The sequence below is a fragment of the Drosophila takahashii genome, chromosome 3R, assembly GCF_030179915.1.
Source record: "Drosophila takahashii strain IR98-3 E-12201 chromosome 3R, DtakHiC1v2, whole genome shotgun sequence".
In the NCBI taxonomy this organism is placed as follows: Eukaryota; Metazoa; Arthropoda; class Insecta; order Diptera; family Drosophilidae; genus Drosophila; species Drosophila takahashii.
The window spans coordinates 12,339,091-12,353,078 of NC_091681.1; the positions used below are offsets into that span (position 1 = coordinate 12,339,091).

The 13,988-nt window shown below is 39.2% G+C and overlaps 3 protein-coding genes across 11 annotated transcripts in view; all 3 read left to right on the forward strand.

The window, feature by feature from the left end:
* Positions 1-5,557: 5,557 nt before the first annotated feature.
* Positions 5,558-6,675, forward strand: sgll (sugarlethal). Of its 2 annotated transcripts, none has more exons than XM_017147382.3 (3): positions 5,558-5,682; positions 5,744-5,803; positions 5,865-6,675. In XM_017147382.3, coding segments are annotated over exons 1-3 (741 nt in total). In that variant the 5' UTR covers positions 5,558-5,681; the 3' UTR covers positions 6,545-6,675. The 2 variants fall into 2 exon arrangements, with proteins under 2 accessions (XP_017002871.1, XP_070073235.1); XM_070217134.1 differs by having other exon boundaries at positions 5,636-5,682; positions 5,725-5,803.
* A 287-nt stretch (positions 6,676-6,962) lies between these two features.
* Positions 6,963-8,501, forward strand: LOC108061287 (pyridoxine/pyridoxamine 5'-phosphate oxidase). Its single transcript, XM_017147395.3, has 2 exons — positions 6,963-7,718; positions 8,096-8,501. The coding sequence occupies exons 1-2, from the start codon at positions 7,014-7,016 to the stop codon at positions 8,162-8,164; spliced, it is 774 nt and encodes a 257-aa protein (XP_017002884.2). The 5' UTR covers positions 6,963-7,013; the 3' UTR covers positions 8,165-8,501.
* Positions 8,502-11,096: 2,595 nt separating this feature from the next.
* LOC108061404 (diacylglycerol kinase eta) overlaps positions 11,097-13,988 on the forward strand; it is a 46,948-nt gene continuing 44,056 nt past the window's right edge. For 7 of the 8 annotated variants that reach the window (XM_017147545.3, XM_017147617.3, XM_017147591.3 and 4 more), the window contains exon 1: positions 11,098-11,915. In XM_017147545.3, the coding sequence (XP_017003034.2) occupies positions 11,676-11,915 (240 nt within the window). In that variant the 5' untranslated portion in view covers positions 11,098-11,675. Of the gene's footprint in view, positions 11,916-13,988 lie in introns of all 8 variants that reach the window. The other variant, XM_070216955.1, reaches the window with a different exon arrangement.

Below are 13,988 nucleotides of genomic sequence, written 5' to 3' on the forward strand. Positions count from 1 at the left end.
CCTATAAAGTATATATATTCTTGATCAGGGTCACTAGCCGAGTCGATCGAGCCATGTCCGTCTGTCCGTCCGTATGAACGCTGAGATCTCGGAAACTATAAAAGATAGAAAGTTGGGATTAATAAGGTAGATTTTTGGGCTTCCTACGCAGCGCAATTTTGTTTTAGCCGATCGCCACGCCCCCTCTTACGCACACAATCGCCGACTGACAATTTTAATATGGGTCTGGCGCCCACACCTTAAAAGATTTCCGAGAAGTAAAAATTCAATTTTGTTGTGTATGTTTATACCCATTTTTCAAATCGGACCATTCATTAAAAAGTTATACGCATTCAAAAAAATTTTATATATCCATCTCCCTCGCACTCCCTTTAGCTGAGTAAAGGGTATTAGATAGTCGGGACACTAACCCGACTATAGCGTTCTCTCTTGTATAAAACAATTTTTTATTTTTATTTTTATAGACTTGCAAACTAGTAGCTCGCATAGAAATAATCGGAAATAATTTGTTTAAAATACTATTGCTTTTCTGTTTTTTATTATTCATGGAATCTACTAACCACTCAATGTTTTTATTTCGATTTAGGGCATTTTTATGAGGATATTTTATTGGATTTTTTAAATTTTTTGATTTAATCCAAAGATTAGCTTTTTTTTTGTTATAGAGAAGTTTTAAGCTAAGTCATGCCGGCATAGACTTCAAGGAGTTCAAGACGTTGGCATTATGCCAACACACAATAAGGAGCGAAGAGGCTTCACTGTACATGCATGTGTCATGTAGTAACCAAATACAATCATCAGCAGTGAAATCGCTGTCTTGGCCAACGATCCCTAATTATTGTCATGTTTTAAGATTGAATTTTTAGAATTCGTTTTTCATCAAAGAAGTAGTGAACATTTTGGGATTTTCAACTTTTTTTTTGACAGTCCAATTAGATAGGCCACATAATTCCAACTGTCGAAAAACATCGGTTTTTTGAATTCAAAGCTATACCGCGGAACCTGTGCGTGATGGAACACATTATATGGGACTTTGACCCAGAAGCATTCAAATATTATGGAAATCTAGAAATGGTTGTTAATAAAAAATATGCTAAAAGAGTAAATAGCAGTAAAAAATATCTTATTTTTTATTCCAAATGTAAAATTTAGTAAATGTATTTATTTATTATTTTTATTTATTTGAATAGTTAACTATGGACAGCTAACTTAACAACTTAACAATTAATACATTTATACATTTAGTGAATCGAGGTAACAGTAAATTTGGGAGGATATAGAATCAGTCAGATGCAAAGTAATTTTTTGACCTACAAAATTGTGATTTCAAGTTTCAATCACAACAAAAAAGAAAGAACAGTAAGAACAGAATAAAGAACAATAAAAGAGTAAAAACAAGAGAGAACGCTATAGTCGAGTGCCTCGACTATTAGATACCCGTTACTCAGCTAAACAACTTAATAGAAATATGCCTTCTTATATGTTTTTCGACGCTCGATTTTTACCCAGGGATCTCTTTCTAGAAGAGGCTTTCTAGAACTTTCAATTCTGCCTAGCACATCTTTCGTCTCTCTCTAGCGCAGGTAAATGCACTTGTGAAAAACGTATACGAGCAAAAAGAGACAAAATGCGCGCCCCATTTCAAATAATTTAAAATTTGCATTAACATAATGTGAATTAGAGTGACCACAGAAAAAAAGGCAGATTTTTTCCAATGCCATTTCCTAGATGGCGCTAGTGTATATTGTATTGCGCCATCTACCGCCAGATATTGGTACTACTGGTCATGAAAGGCGGAAATGTAGGCGCTGGCCTGGTTTAAGCGTTTATTGGGTTTGTGGGCGTTAGAGTGGGCGTGGCAATTTTTTACTTGGCCAATCGATAGGTATTGACGAAGCGAATACATATCAGTTACTATTTTCATAATAGCTTCAAAACTGTGGGCGTTAGAGGGGGCTTGTGGGCGTTAGAGGGGGGGTGGCACCTTTTTGAAACAAACTTGCGCTGCGTAGGAGCTCCTAGAATCTGCATGCAAAATGCCAATCTTCTAGCTTTTATAGTTTCCGAGATCTCAGCGTTCATACGGACAGACGGACATGGCTAGATCGACTCGGCTAGTGATCCTAATCAAGAATATATATACTTTATGGGGTCGGAAACGCTTCCTTCTAGCTGTTACATACTTTTGCACGAATACAATATACCCTTTTACTCTACGAGTAACGGGTATAAAAATATCTTATTGATTGTAGGGCATAGCTCCATACTGTAAACCAAAAACGGATCCGATCGCATAATCGGTGCGGAAAAATTAATTAAGTGCCCCAACCGGAAGTCGGTTGGGGGTCATCTTCTGGGCTTTCGAAGATTTCCACAAATAAAGCTTAAAAAAAATATCAACTTGTTTGGTTGAAAACTGTGGGAATGGTTGATGTTTTAATCAACCAATTTTGCATTTTTCGAGAGTCCTGAGAGTCCTTAGGAGCCGAATTTTAAAAAATCATTTCTTAGTGCACACCTCCTCTAACACACGATTTAGACCCAATTTTTTCCAGAATTTTAGGTCCTATGGTTTGGGCTGGGGGAACATGATGCAAATCGACATCTACTCTTTTATAGACTCAAAAAATTATTTTTTCTTAAAAAAAAAAAGAAAAAAAAATTTTTTCTGTGCTTTAAAAAATATTCTATAAAGTGGTTCTACATAATAGAAATATTGTTTTTCTAAAAACAGAAAAAATTAATTTTAATTAATTTCCCTTCTTATACACTTTTTAGAAAATTTTTTTTTAGCCTAAGAAAAAATCGCTAGTAATCGAAGAAAATTTCCGGGATTGGTAGCCTAAGGGTCTAACGCGTGCGTGCATGCATATGTTATTCAAGCTTGCGACTGCAAGTATGAGTTCAATCCCACGTCGAGACGAAAAACTCATGGTGTCTTTTTGTTTTTTTTTAACACTAATATTTACATATTAATAAAAAACAAGAAAGGAAGCTACCTTCGGCCAGCCGAAGCTTATATACCCTTGTAGATAAAAGAATACTCACTCGGTGCAGTTCCAGGGATTCCAGATTCAGCGTTTCGATTTATTTCAATTTTGTTTTTAAGTAGTCAAGAATCAAAACGCCTACTTCCTACAAAGTTACAATGAATTTTCTTATATTTGTTTGGGAGCCTTAAGATATAGTGGTCCGATCCGGCTGGCTCCGACATATGTACTACCTGCAATAGAAAGAAGACCTTCGGGAAAGTTTCATCGCGATAGCTTTAAAACTGAGAGACTAGTTCGCATAGAAACGGACAGACAGACAGACGGACAGACGGACAGACGGACAGACGGACATGGCTAGATAGACTCGGCTATTGGTGCTGATCAAGAATATATATACTTTATGTGGTCGGAAACGTCTCCTTCACTGCGTTGCAAACATCTGACTGAAATTATAATACCCTCTACAAGGGTATAAAAATTTATTGCATTTTTTTTTAGCTCATGAATAATTATATTTTGATAAAAATGATGTTTAAGTTTTTCAAATTTGAAACATTCAATTACTGTTACTATTGAACCATAATAAATATATAAATATTAATATTAATCAATAAATATTTAAGAGCAAAATTAAATGAACAACTAAAAGGAATAACCAGAAGAGAGCCAGATCAATTTGAGTAAAGACACAAAGGCCGTGGCGGCACAGAAACAAACGGGTATAATTCCGAAGCCCGAAAATAGATTTTTGTATTTTCTGAATTTGAGAATTTTTTTTTGTTATTTAAAAAATATTTGTTATTAAAAAATAAATTCTAAGAAATATTTTTTTTCTTTCTCGCAAAAAGTTTATAAATTGGAGTCTATTATTTTTTTTTGATTTTTAGAAAAAACGTCTTTGATTTTAAAAACCTACTTTCTTTAATATAGACAAAATCGCCAGTAAAGCAAATTCATAGACGATTTTCTAAAACCAAGGGCGATTTCAGTCGATTTTTTTTTTGGGTGTAGTAATACTCGATACTCGATAGATTTAATCATTTTTGTAAAAATGATTACAGCAAAAATCAACGTCTCGCCCACAACATCCGGGAAGAATTGGGACATTATGTCCAGAAGCTTTGAATTGGTCAAGTTTCTTTTCCCTTTAGGGACAAAGGAAGTTGCCTCCTCAACGAAAATCCAAATTTGGCCAACGCCAGCTCAACCGTAAGTGACTATTTAACTAAGAAACTATACATAGACATTTGCTCTGCCCAAAGCTCTGCTGAGAACATCGTTTTCTCACCGCGTCCAACATGTGCGAAGCTTACATTTGCTTACATTTTCTAAATTAAATTTTTTAAAAATTAGCAATTGAACAGATTAGGAGGGGGATTCCCTAAACTGTTGAATTGCTGAATTGTTGAATTTTGGTCAGCTGTTAATCAGCTGTTCCATACAAAGTCAACTTTCAGAAATTTCAGCAATTCAACAGCCTGGGGGCTGTTTAAAATGTTGTTGAATTGCTGAAAAGCCAGAGTTGTCACCTTTTTTTAAAAGTCGTGGCAACTCTGTAACATTTTAGTATCACCAGTACTCATTATTTATTTTAAAATCAACTTAGAAAGCATATTTGTGGTTCTTTTTACCGTGGTAACAGTTTTAGACAGTAACTAGCAATAATAAATCAAATTTTACATGCTTTACGTTCCGTGAAACTTTTCAACAAATAACAGCTGTTTGAAAATTCAACAAGAACCATTTTGGGTCGTTCCCTTAATTGCTGAAATTTGTTGTTTAGGGAATCCCCCTAGGGTATATCCAGTTTAATTTTTAAAATTAACGTTGTTAATGGTATTTCTTAAAACTCAACTGGTATATAATGGTATTTACTACTAGGCCTAAGAGTATTTTAGCAAGCGCGGTCACACTACTTATTTCAAGCAATGCTGTGCTGCCAGCTTTTTCCCGCTGCTTATTAAAACGGCAAGAGTTTTCGCTAATTAAATTTTAAAATCTCCTTTTTCTGATTTTAGGGGGATTCCCTAAACTGTTGAATTGCTGAATTGTTGAATTTTGGTCAGCTGTTAATCAGCTGTTCTATACAAAGTCAACTTTCAGAAATTTCAGCAATTCAACAGCCTCGGGGCTGCTGAAAATTTTGTTGAATTGCTGAAAAGCCAGAGTTGTCACCTTTTTTTAAAAGTCGTGGCAACTCTGTAACATTTTAGTATCACCAGTACGCATTATTTATTTTAAAATCAACTTAGAAAGCATATTAGTGGTTCTTTTTACCTTGGTAACACTTTTAGACAGTAACTAGCAATAATAAATCAAATTTTACGTGCTTTAAGTTTCGTGAAATTTTTCAACAAATAACAGCTGTTTGAAAATTCAACAGGAACCATTTTGGGTCGTTCCCTTAATTGCTGAAATTTTTTGTTGAATTTTCAGCAATTCAGCAATTCAACAGTTTAGGGAATCCCCCTTTTATTATTTCTTGCGATGGTCTTTTACAGCATTATGGAATAATTTTTAAAAACAGAAGATTTTTAATCTATTTTTTCTAGCTATTTTTTCTCAACCAAAGTGGGCAGCACTGACTCCGAACAGCTGTTGTTTTTGGCAGATGTTTTTTTGTTTTGCGAATTAGCGGCACTAGATAACGATTTCAGCAGCAGATAAGCTTTCAAGTGACCTCAAATAAGTACGTTTTTTTGTGGCCAGTGCATGTGCAACTAATCAGTAGATAAACCTTGCAAAAACAGTGAAGTTGCTGCAGACGATTCGCAGGATGAGCCAAGGAAACTCGGAGGTGCCTCTTTCGGGTGAATAATTCCAATGATTGCAATGGGTTTACAATAAATTTCCGTGAATATCTCATACTAGCACTTCGCCTCAAGTACCATGAGCGCAAGGACGCCTTTCTGGAGGACGACATCAAGGTGAAGAATCCCTTCTGCGTGTTTCGCGACTGGCTGGAGTTGGCCCTGAAAACGCCAGAGATCCTGGAGCCCAATGCCGCCGCTCTGGCCACCGTGAGCTCCGAGGGAAAGCCCTCCAATCGCTATGTGCTGGTCAAGGAAGCCACCGCCGAGGGATTCACCTTCTTCACCAACTACGGAAGCCGCAAGGCGGACGAGATCAAGTCGAATCCCAATGTGGCCATATCCTTCTACTGGCTGCCCTTGCGGCGGAGTGTCCGCATCGAGGGCGTGGCCGAGAAGATCTCGCCGGAGGACTCCCTTAGGTACTTCCACCAGCGACCTAGGGCCAGTCAAATTGGAGCCGCTGCCAGCCCCCAAAGCCAGCGGATTCCATCCCGAAGCTACTTGGACGAGGTGGAGGCCGGAATCAAGGGGCAACTGGGTCCCGATGGAGAGGTTCCACTCCCAAACTGGGGTGGCTATCTGGTGCGTCCCGACCTCATTGAATTCTGGCAGGGCCAGACCGACCGCCTCCACGATCGCATCCGCTTCAGACGAGGTGCTGGAGTGGAGTCGGAGGTGGACGGGAAGCTGGTCCACAAAGGAGAGGATGGTTGGGTCTACGAGCGGCTGGCTCCCTAAGCACAGGGATCTGGAGTTCAGCAACAGATGCATTCAGAATGTCTTCCAAAGGTAGTTAATATGTGCAGGATATTATAAACTGTTAAAGTTTGTTTGCCAATAAATATAAAACCATAAACTTTTGCTGGCTATATGAATTTGAATTCAATAATGTACTTGTATTTAGTCCCTCTTGTCTCATATAAGAAGGTCCCTAAAAAATTGTGAAGATTGTGTCTAGGCCACTCTATAAAAATAGCTTAGGCTAATGGTATTATGCAGCACTTTGAAAGATACATTTTTGTGAGAATGGCTTTGAATAATGAACATGTTTAAATTCAAGAATATTATATGCGTATTGGGCATTTCAAAGATTTTAATGAAATTGTTTCTGCTTGAAAAAAGTTAAACTAGTAGGAAATGAATTTTAACTCAATCCCGAACACATTATAAATTAAAAGCTACATATGTAAGCACATTTCAAATTACTATGTCGTCCGTTTTGGTACAAAAGGTTTGGGGCACGCTGTGGACCGCGGGATCGATGTGCCGCTTTCGGCAGCACGTCTGCCATGTTTCCCACCAGGTCAACAATGTAGCCAGCGAGGAGCAGCGGATTTACGACGAGCCGTACGTCATCTTCCAGAACTGGCTGATGGCCGCCCAAAGAGAGGCGCCTCAGGTGCGACCGCGTCTCGCCTGTATGGCCACTGTGGATAAATCCGGGGAACCCGTGACCCGTTTGACCAGCATTGAGGAGGTAAGCGCCAACGGAATCACCTTCTTCACGACCCTGGGCAGCCGGCAGGCGGGCGAGATTAGCGCCAATCCGCACGTTTCGCTGCACTTCAACTGGGCGCCACTCATGCGCAGTGTCCGGATAGCAGGATCCGCCCACCAGCTGACGAAGGAGCAGGCTCTGGATCAGTTCCGAAGATACCCCCGACACATCCAGATGTGCATCACCCACGGGCCACGATATGCGGCGGCCGACTGGGAGTCCCGGTCTGGATTTTTTGCACAGGTCGTACAGCGCTTGAACACGTGGCTGGGCAAGAAGCCGGAGGAGATCCAAATGCCACCGAACTGGGGAGGATATCTACTGACACCAAGCCTTTTCGAATTCGGGATGCTTAGCGGTCAAAAGGCCGGAAGGACTCGGGTGCGATTCCGTCGCTGTCTCGAAATTCCAAGGGTAAGGCCCAAAGTCGTGAGCATTACTTCTCATTAAGCAGGATCTTAAGATAAGTTTAACCTAATAAATAATAAAAAAGCTTTAGAGACAACTTATACATAGAATTTATCAAAACTGTGGTCCGTTTGTATGTCCGTCTGTCCGTCTGTCCGTCCGTATGAACGCTGAGATCTCTGAAACTATGAAAACTAGAAAGTATGTATGTATATAAAAGTTTAAGTTAAGTTTCTCAGTTTAAATTTTATTTTATTTGATAAGTCATTTTTCTCACAATTAATATATGTAGACTAACTACCTCTTTCCTTACTCAAAATTATATGACATTAATATCTCAATTTCACTTAAATACAATTTTCTTAATTATTTTGTTTTTCCAGGGAACAAGAGTTGGCAACATTCAAGCTGAGAGGCAGGATTGGGTCTATGATTCGTGTGAGGAAAACTAGTTTGGGATTTCCTTACGATCTGATTCGGGTGCAATTCTCTCGAAATTATTACCCTGTAGTCCCCTAATCATATTCATCGCTTTCCGTTAAGTGTGTATTTCCATTAATCACTAAATTTTAAGTCAATTAAATTTAATTGTAAAATCGGTATTTATTTTTAATGTATGAAAATATAGGAATCATACAAATGGAAAGAAACTTTTTTTAGTTTCAGGAAATTTTTAAAAAAGTTTTTCAGAAATTACTCTTTTACCAAAAAACCTTTGAAATCATTGCGACAATAGTGTCTAGAAGCACAACAAAATAAATGCCAATTAAAAATGTCTGCAGACTTAAAGCTTTATCAAACGTTTTATTTATTGGTAATAGAAATAATTATTTGAAAAAGGTAAGAAAAAAACATCAAAATCCGTTTAGTTTAAGCAACGTCATCTCTTAAATTACGTGTAACCAGTAAAGGAGATGAAAAACAGTATTTTGTTAACTCGTCATTAAATCAATACAGAGAAAATTCAATAATTAACAGAGAGCAGTCCATTAATATTGTCCCCTTTTCGGAGAGATCAAAGGTGTTAACGGGATGGAAAAGTGAATTAATTTCATTCGAGCGGCAAATGAATTTACCGTCAGGGAGCTTATGTCATTAACGCTACGTTGCCAAATTGGATTTAAATAAAAGCGTTAGTTCTTTCAGGTCGGCCTCAATCGCATTTAAAATGCATTAAAAGCACTGCTCGCAGCCGCCTAATTGGATGTCCTTGGGTCCTGGAAAATGCCCACTGCACGTGAGTGTGTGTGGGCACGTAAAAATTTAATAAAATAAATAGGCGAGTGCAGTCAAGCGCAAAGAGTAATGCCCGCCGGGAAATGTGGGATGGATGGATATGGTACACAAGGATGTTGGGAGGAGGGGAGGAAAGGGGCCAAGCGGCAATGACAGCAGACAACAAATAGTGAAAGCCAAAGCGCAAGGCCGGAAAAGCACACACCCTCCCTGCCATCACACCACCCACATTTTCCGCCCACTCTACAAATTTGCCTTTGCACTCCTTTGTAATTGTAGCCATCGCTCTGTCAGTCGTTCGCTTCCTTCCTCGGTTCATTTTTTGGCTTTCCTGTTTACTTTGTCCGCGTCTGTACTTTGTCTTATCCTTCGCCTCTCCGGCGTTTTGTTTTGCTCGTCCTGTTTCGTCCTTTTTCGGCTTTTCTCTCACGGAGGGTGTGTGTTTAGCTCACTCTCTTTCCGTGCATCTCTCTGCGGCTCTCTCGCGGAAAATGCGGAGAGCACGAAAACTTGTTGGCAAGGATAATGAATATTTCTTATTTTCGTTGCGTGCCAGCTCAGTTAGGTAGGGATGTCATGAAGTGCAAAAAAAAATATTAAAAGCTGTATAGAAAAGTATTTTTTTATACCCTTGCAGAGGGTATTATGATTTCAGTCAGAAGTTTGCAACGCAGTGAAGGAGACGTTTCCGACCCCATAAAGTATATATATTCTTGATCAGCATCACAAGACGAGTCGATCTAGCCATGTCCGTCTGTCCGTCCGTCTGTCCGTCTGTCCCTCTGTCCGTCTGTCCCTCTGTCCGTCTGTCCGTCTGTCTGTTTCTACGCAAACTAGTCTCTCAGTTTTTGAGCTATCGGGACAAAACTTTCGCAAAAGTCTTCTTTCTATTGCAGGTAGTATATATGTCGGAGCCGACCGGATCGGACAACTATATCTTATAGCTCCCATAGGAACAATCAGAAAAAAAAACTTTAAAAAATTCTAGTGTCGGTGTTTTTTGAAATATTACCTTCTACTTTTGGGGATGTTATTTTTTAAATATTTCTGAATTTCGAATTAATTATTTAAAAAATCGGACTACTATATCATATAGCTGCCATAGGAACGATCGGAAAATTAATGGAAAAGTAATAGGAAATAAATTCTAGCTTCTTTGGTTTTTATTGAATTATCTTCTACTCTAGGATATGACTCTTTTTAAATATTTCCGAATTTCAATTTTAATTTTATCAAAATCGGACGACTATATCATATAGCTGCCATAGGAACGATCGGAAAATTAATGAGAAATATTAGAAAATTGAACATTTATGCGATTTGTTAATTAATAGGAATGATCTGCAAGGGTATATAAGCTTCGGCTGGCCGAAGCTAGCTTCCTTTCTTGTTTTAAATTGTGTTATCTAAAAAAATTAATTTATAACAAATTTTTTGTATGTATAATTATTAATTTAAAAATAATATGTGTTAACAATTCAAAAATTTAATTTTTATTAATTAAATATGATTTTATTAATCACAAATTTTGTTATAATAAAAATTTAACTAAAATTAAATAAATCTTAATTATTTTATGCCCCACTATCTAAACAAATTCTTGGGCAAATAAATATTGATAATTTTTTTTCGTCATTAATGTGTTAAAATCGTATGTTGCAAAATACTTACATATATTAAAGTCTTATAAACCTAAATAAATGGTGTTTATAGTTCGGAACATATTTAACGATTATATTGAGATTATGTCTGTATTATCCTGGATCTTTCTTCGCCACCTGGCAACCCTGCTCGCCAGCCTGCCGCCTTCTCTTTGGCTTTGGGCCAGGCCCACTCCGCTTTGGGCCACGCAGCTGACAGCAAACAGTGAGGGTTGCGGTCTCGTTCAGTTCGCCGCGCGGCTCCGGCAGTTTCAGTTTCTGATTCAGATTCAGATTCAGACCCAGTCTCAGTTCCGAACAAACTTCGGCGGGGAACAGAAGGAGCAGAGCGGAGCAGTGGAGCCCGACCAGAAAATAAAAATAGACAAAATACTGAAACAATAACTCGAGGCGGCAAGCTAGTGTAGAATTTTTTACATATACTTTTACGGGGTAGCGGAAGCAGGAAGTGGCGGAATAATTAAGGACAAAAACGCAATTTCAATTATCGTTAGTGTAATCTTGAATGTGAATTTAAATGTGAACTGTGAGTGTTTGGTGTACGGTGTGCGGCAGTTTTTGCCAGACAATTTGTTTCTCTGAATGTGGTGTACTTTTTCCCATTGCAAATTAGTTAGTGTCGCTTAATCAAATATATATATACATATATAGTTAATTGAATGGTATATACATGTGTTTATGTGCAAGTATTTTTGCTAAATTTATTGGATTAGTATTGAATTTATACGTATTGGATGCTCGTGCAATTATTGTAATTTGAATAAAGGAACTTTGAGCGCTTTCAAACAACAAAGGACTAGAAATCAGAGTCCTTTTTCCCCAAAAAGTGTGCGAGCGTGTGGCCATTTGCCTTTGTCCAGCGAATCAGGGGGTGTGTCCTAGGGGGAGTCGGGGAGTCTTTTTACATAAGCAGGGCGAGCTGCAAATGGGACGGCCACCTGCGGCTACACGGCGGCTACTCAACGCTGGGATCCCTCGCTTTGTTCGACGCTGAGTGCTGCGTGTCCTTGCAACGTGACAGCCCGATTGTGTGTAAGGATATGCAAAGAAGTCCCTCATCCCGACAATGGCCCACTTAAAACTGGACACCCTGCACGTGCAGCGAAGCCCCCGCAGCTCCCGCAGGAGCAGTCCGAGCAGCGGAAGGAGCAGCGCCTGCAGTTCCGGGAGCATCTCCCCGGTGCCCATCATCCCGATCATCGCCATTAGCCACGATGGCGACGAGTCCGAGTCCGAGTCGGAAATCGAAACGGAGCCGGCGCGCCTCTTTCAGCGCCGCATGTCCACCAAGTGCACCAACAACCTGGTGGGTACTAAACACTTGCACTAGTGCACTTGTAAATTTTTCTGAATTTAATATAATATGAATATAATATAAAAATAAATTATCCCAATGCCATTTGGATGCAGAATTTTAATGACGTGCAGAGTTCTGGTTAATATTTTGCTTACTGTTTTTATGTTAATGCTCAAAATTGATTCGAACAAGAGTACATACTTTTGATATTATATGGAAAATGTACTTATATTATATTCACTTAGCAAGAAAACGAATTCCGATAACATATAAAATCTTGTGATAAATATGTATCCCAAAATAATAAATTTAACTTAAAAAATGATCAAATTTTAAAAGGATTTTTAGAATAACCGAATAAATATTCGGTTGAAAATAATTTTTAACTAAGAGCCAAACAATAAGCAATTTTATAAAGGTGAAGTATTGCATCGATGACCATTAAGGCGTAACTATGATGAAGAGTACTTTGGGATGACGATACAAAGCGGATGTGATTCCGTTTTTTTCCGTGTGCCAAGAGTCCTCCGGCTTTGTCACAGGACCTTCCATAGCAGTGCAGCGGAGCGTCCTCGCTAAAGTTTCTGGAGCGGAAGTTGCATGCAAACGGGCAAACAGCAGCGGGTTGGGGTGCCCCCTCCATATGCGAGTTGCGTGTGTCGAGAGTTTATGTTTCAAGTACCTTAGTGCGCTGCACCACTGCCAAAGGTCAGAGGCGCACTTCAAGAAGTCGCTAAAATATTTTAGTGTCGCTGCTGCATAGGTCAGGGGTCAGAGCAGCCCCCATTTGGTGATTGCTTCGGCTTAGCCGGGCGCCCGTTTCAATCATCATTTCGGTGCATTATTAAAATGTAATCCGACGCTGTCCATGTGGTCCGAAATTAAATAAAATTGTATCGACTTGCGACTCGCGGCGGAGCAAAAAAGGAAGGCCGAGCGGACCGTTCATGTATTTTAATTAAACGTTGCCATAGTTGCCCGGCGGCCAGGTTTCGCGAATAAAAGAATCAAAATGGCGGAATAACGAAAGAAAGGCAAGCCCCAAAAACTCCGCGAAGCCCGAGAAAAGCTTCAATTAAGTTCTTTACGGTTTTGGTGTCACTTTGAAGCGTCCAAGGCTCGACCCTCCTTGCTGCGTACACCGCGTCGTATGAATAATATTCCCGGGCCAAAGTTGATGCCCGGGTTGCTGGCCATTTGATGTTAATTATACGCATCGTTGCACTGACCCTTCCGCCCAACTTTGGCCTTTGGGTCCCCATTGTATTTTTATCCAGCTGCTGATGACCCCATCCCCTCGAATTTCGGCAACCGTCTCACCATCGATCGTCCAAGTGCAATTTGGGCTTTAAGCGAAGGCATTTGTTATTTGTGATTTATGGCATTCAAGGGCCGAGGAAAACACATTTGCCTGATTGTGACAGACAAGCAACATTCAAGTGCTCCCATGTTGAGAGGGGCGTGGCCCCATAAACAGCCATGTGGGCTGTAGGTTGGTGTGGGGTTTACACATGTCAAACCGCAAAACAATAAGCGAACGCTAAACAAAAGCAGCTTAGTGCAGGGCTGGATGGCAGCGTTTTGGTTAGCGTGCTGCCAATGCTGAAGGCGGCGACAATAAGACAATAGAATGAGCCTCAACAGTTGAAACACAGTCCGGGACAAGCGTCTAGGAACAGGGACTTGACTAAGGACTTTTTAATATTTGCAACGAGTTAGTAATGTTATTTTACAATCACGCTCTCGAGTTACAACTTACTAGGACACCTTTACACAGTGACAAATGAATCTCGTCTATAGAAATCTTAGAAAGCTTTATAGCAACAGTAGAACTTTATAAATAGTTGAGTAATATGGAACTTAAAAAAATTAGGGAATGGACTTAGCGCTGCACTGGGATTCCTTAATGTATCAGTATACATTGTACACGAATATAAGTCTTTCTGTGGCACCTATGACTTCTAGTTTTCAAGTGGCATAATGTTTATTACGTATAATAATTTATAATTAAATTTTATAATTTATTATTACATAAAACTATCTGAAAAAAAGCCTAATGTTTATTTTAAATTATATTCATTA

What these genes read in the sequence shown, in the direction of transcription:
- sgll (XM_017147382.3), top strand. An exon ending in CTCGGAGGTGCCTCTTTCGG is followed by an intron (nt 5,804 to 5,864) that starts GTGAATAATTCC and finishes ATCTCATACTAG; the next exon opens with CACTTCGCCTCAAGTACCAT.
- LOC108061287 (XM_017147395.3), top strand. Translation starts at nt 7,014, where the DNA reads ATGTCGTCCGTTTTGGTACAAAAGGTTTGGGGCACGCTGTGGACCGCG. An exon ending in GCTGTCTCGAAATTCCAAGG is followed by an intron (nt 7,719 to 8,095) that starts GTAAGGCCCAAA and finishes TTGTTTTTCCAG; the next exon opens with GGAACAAGAGTTGGCAACAT.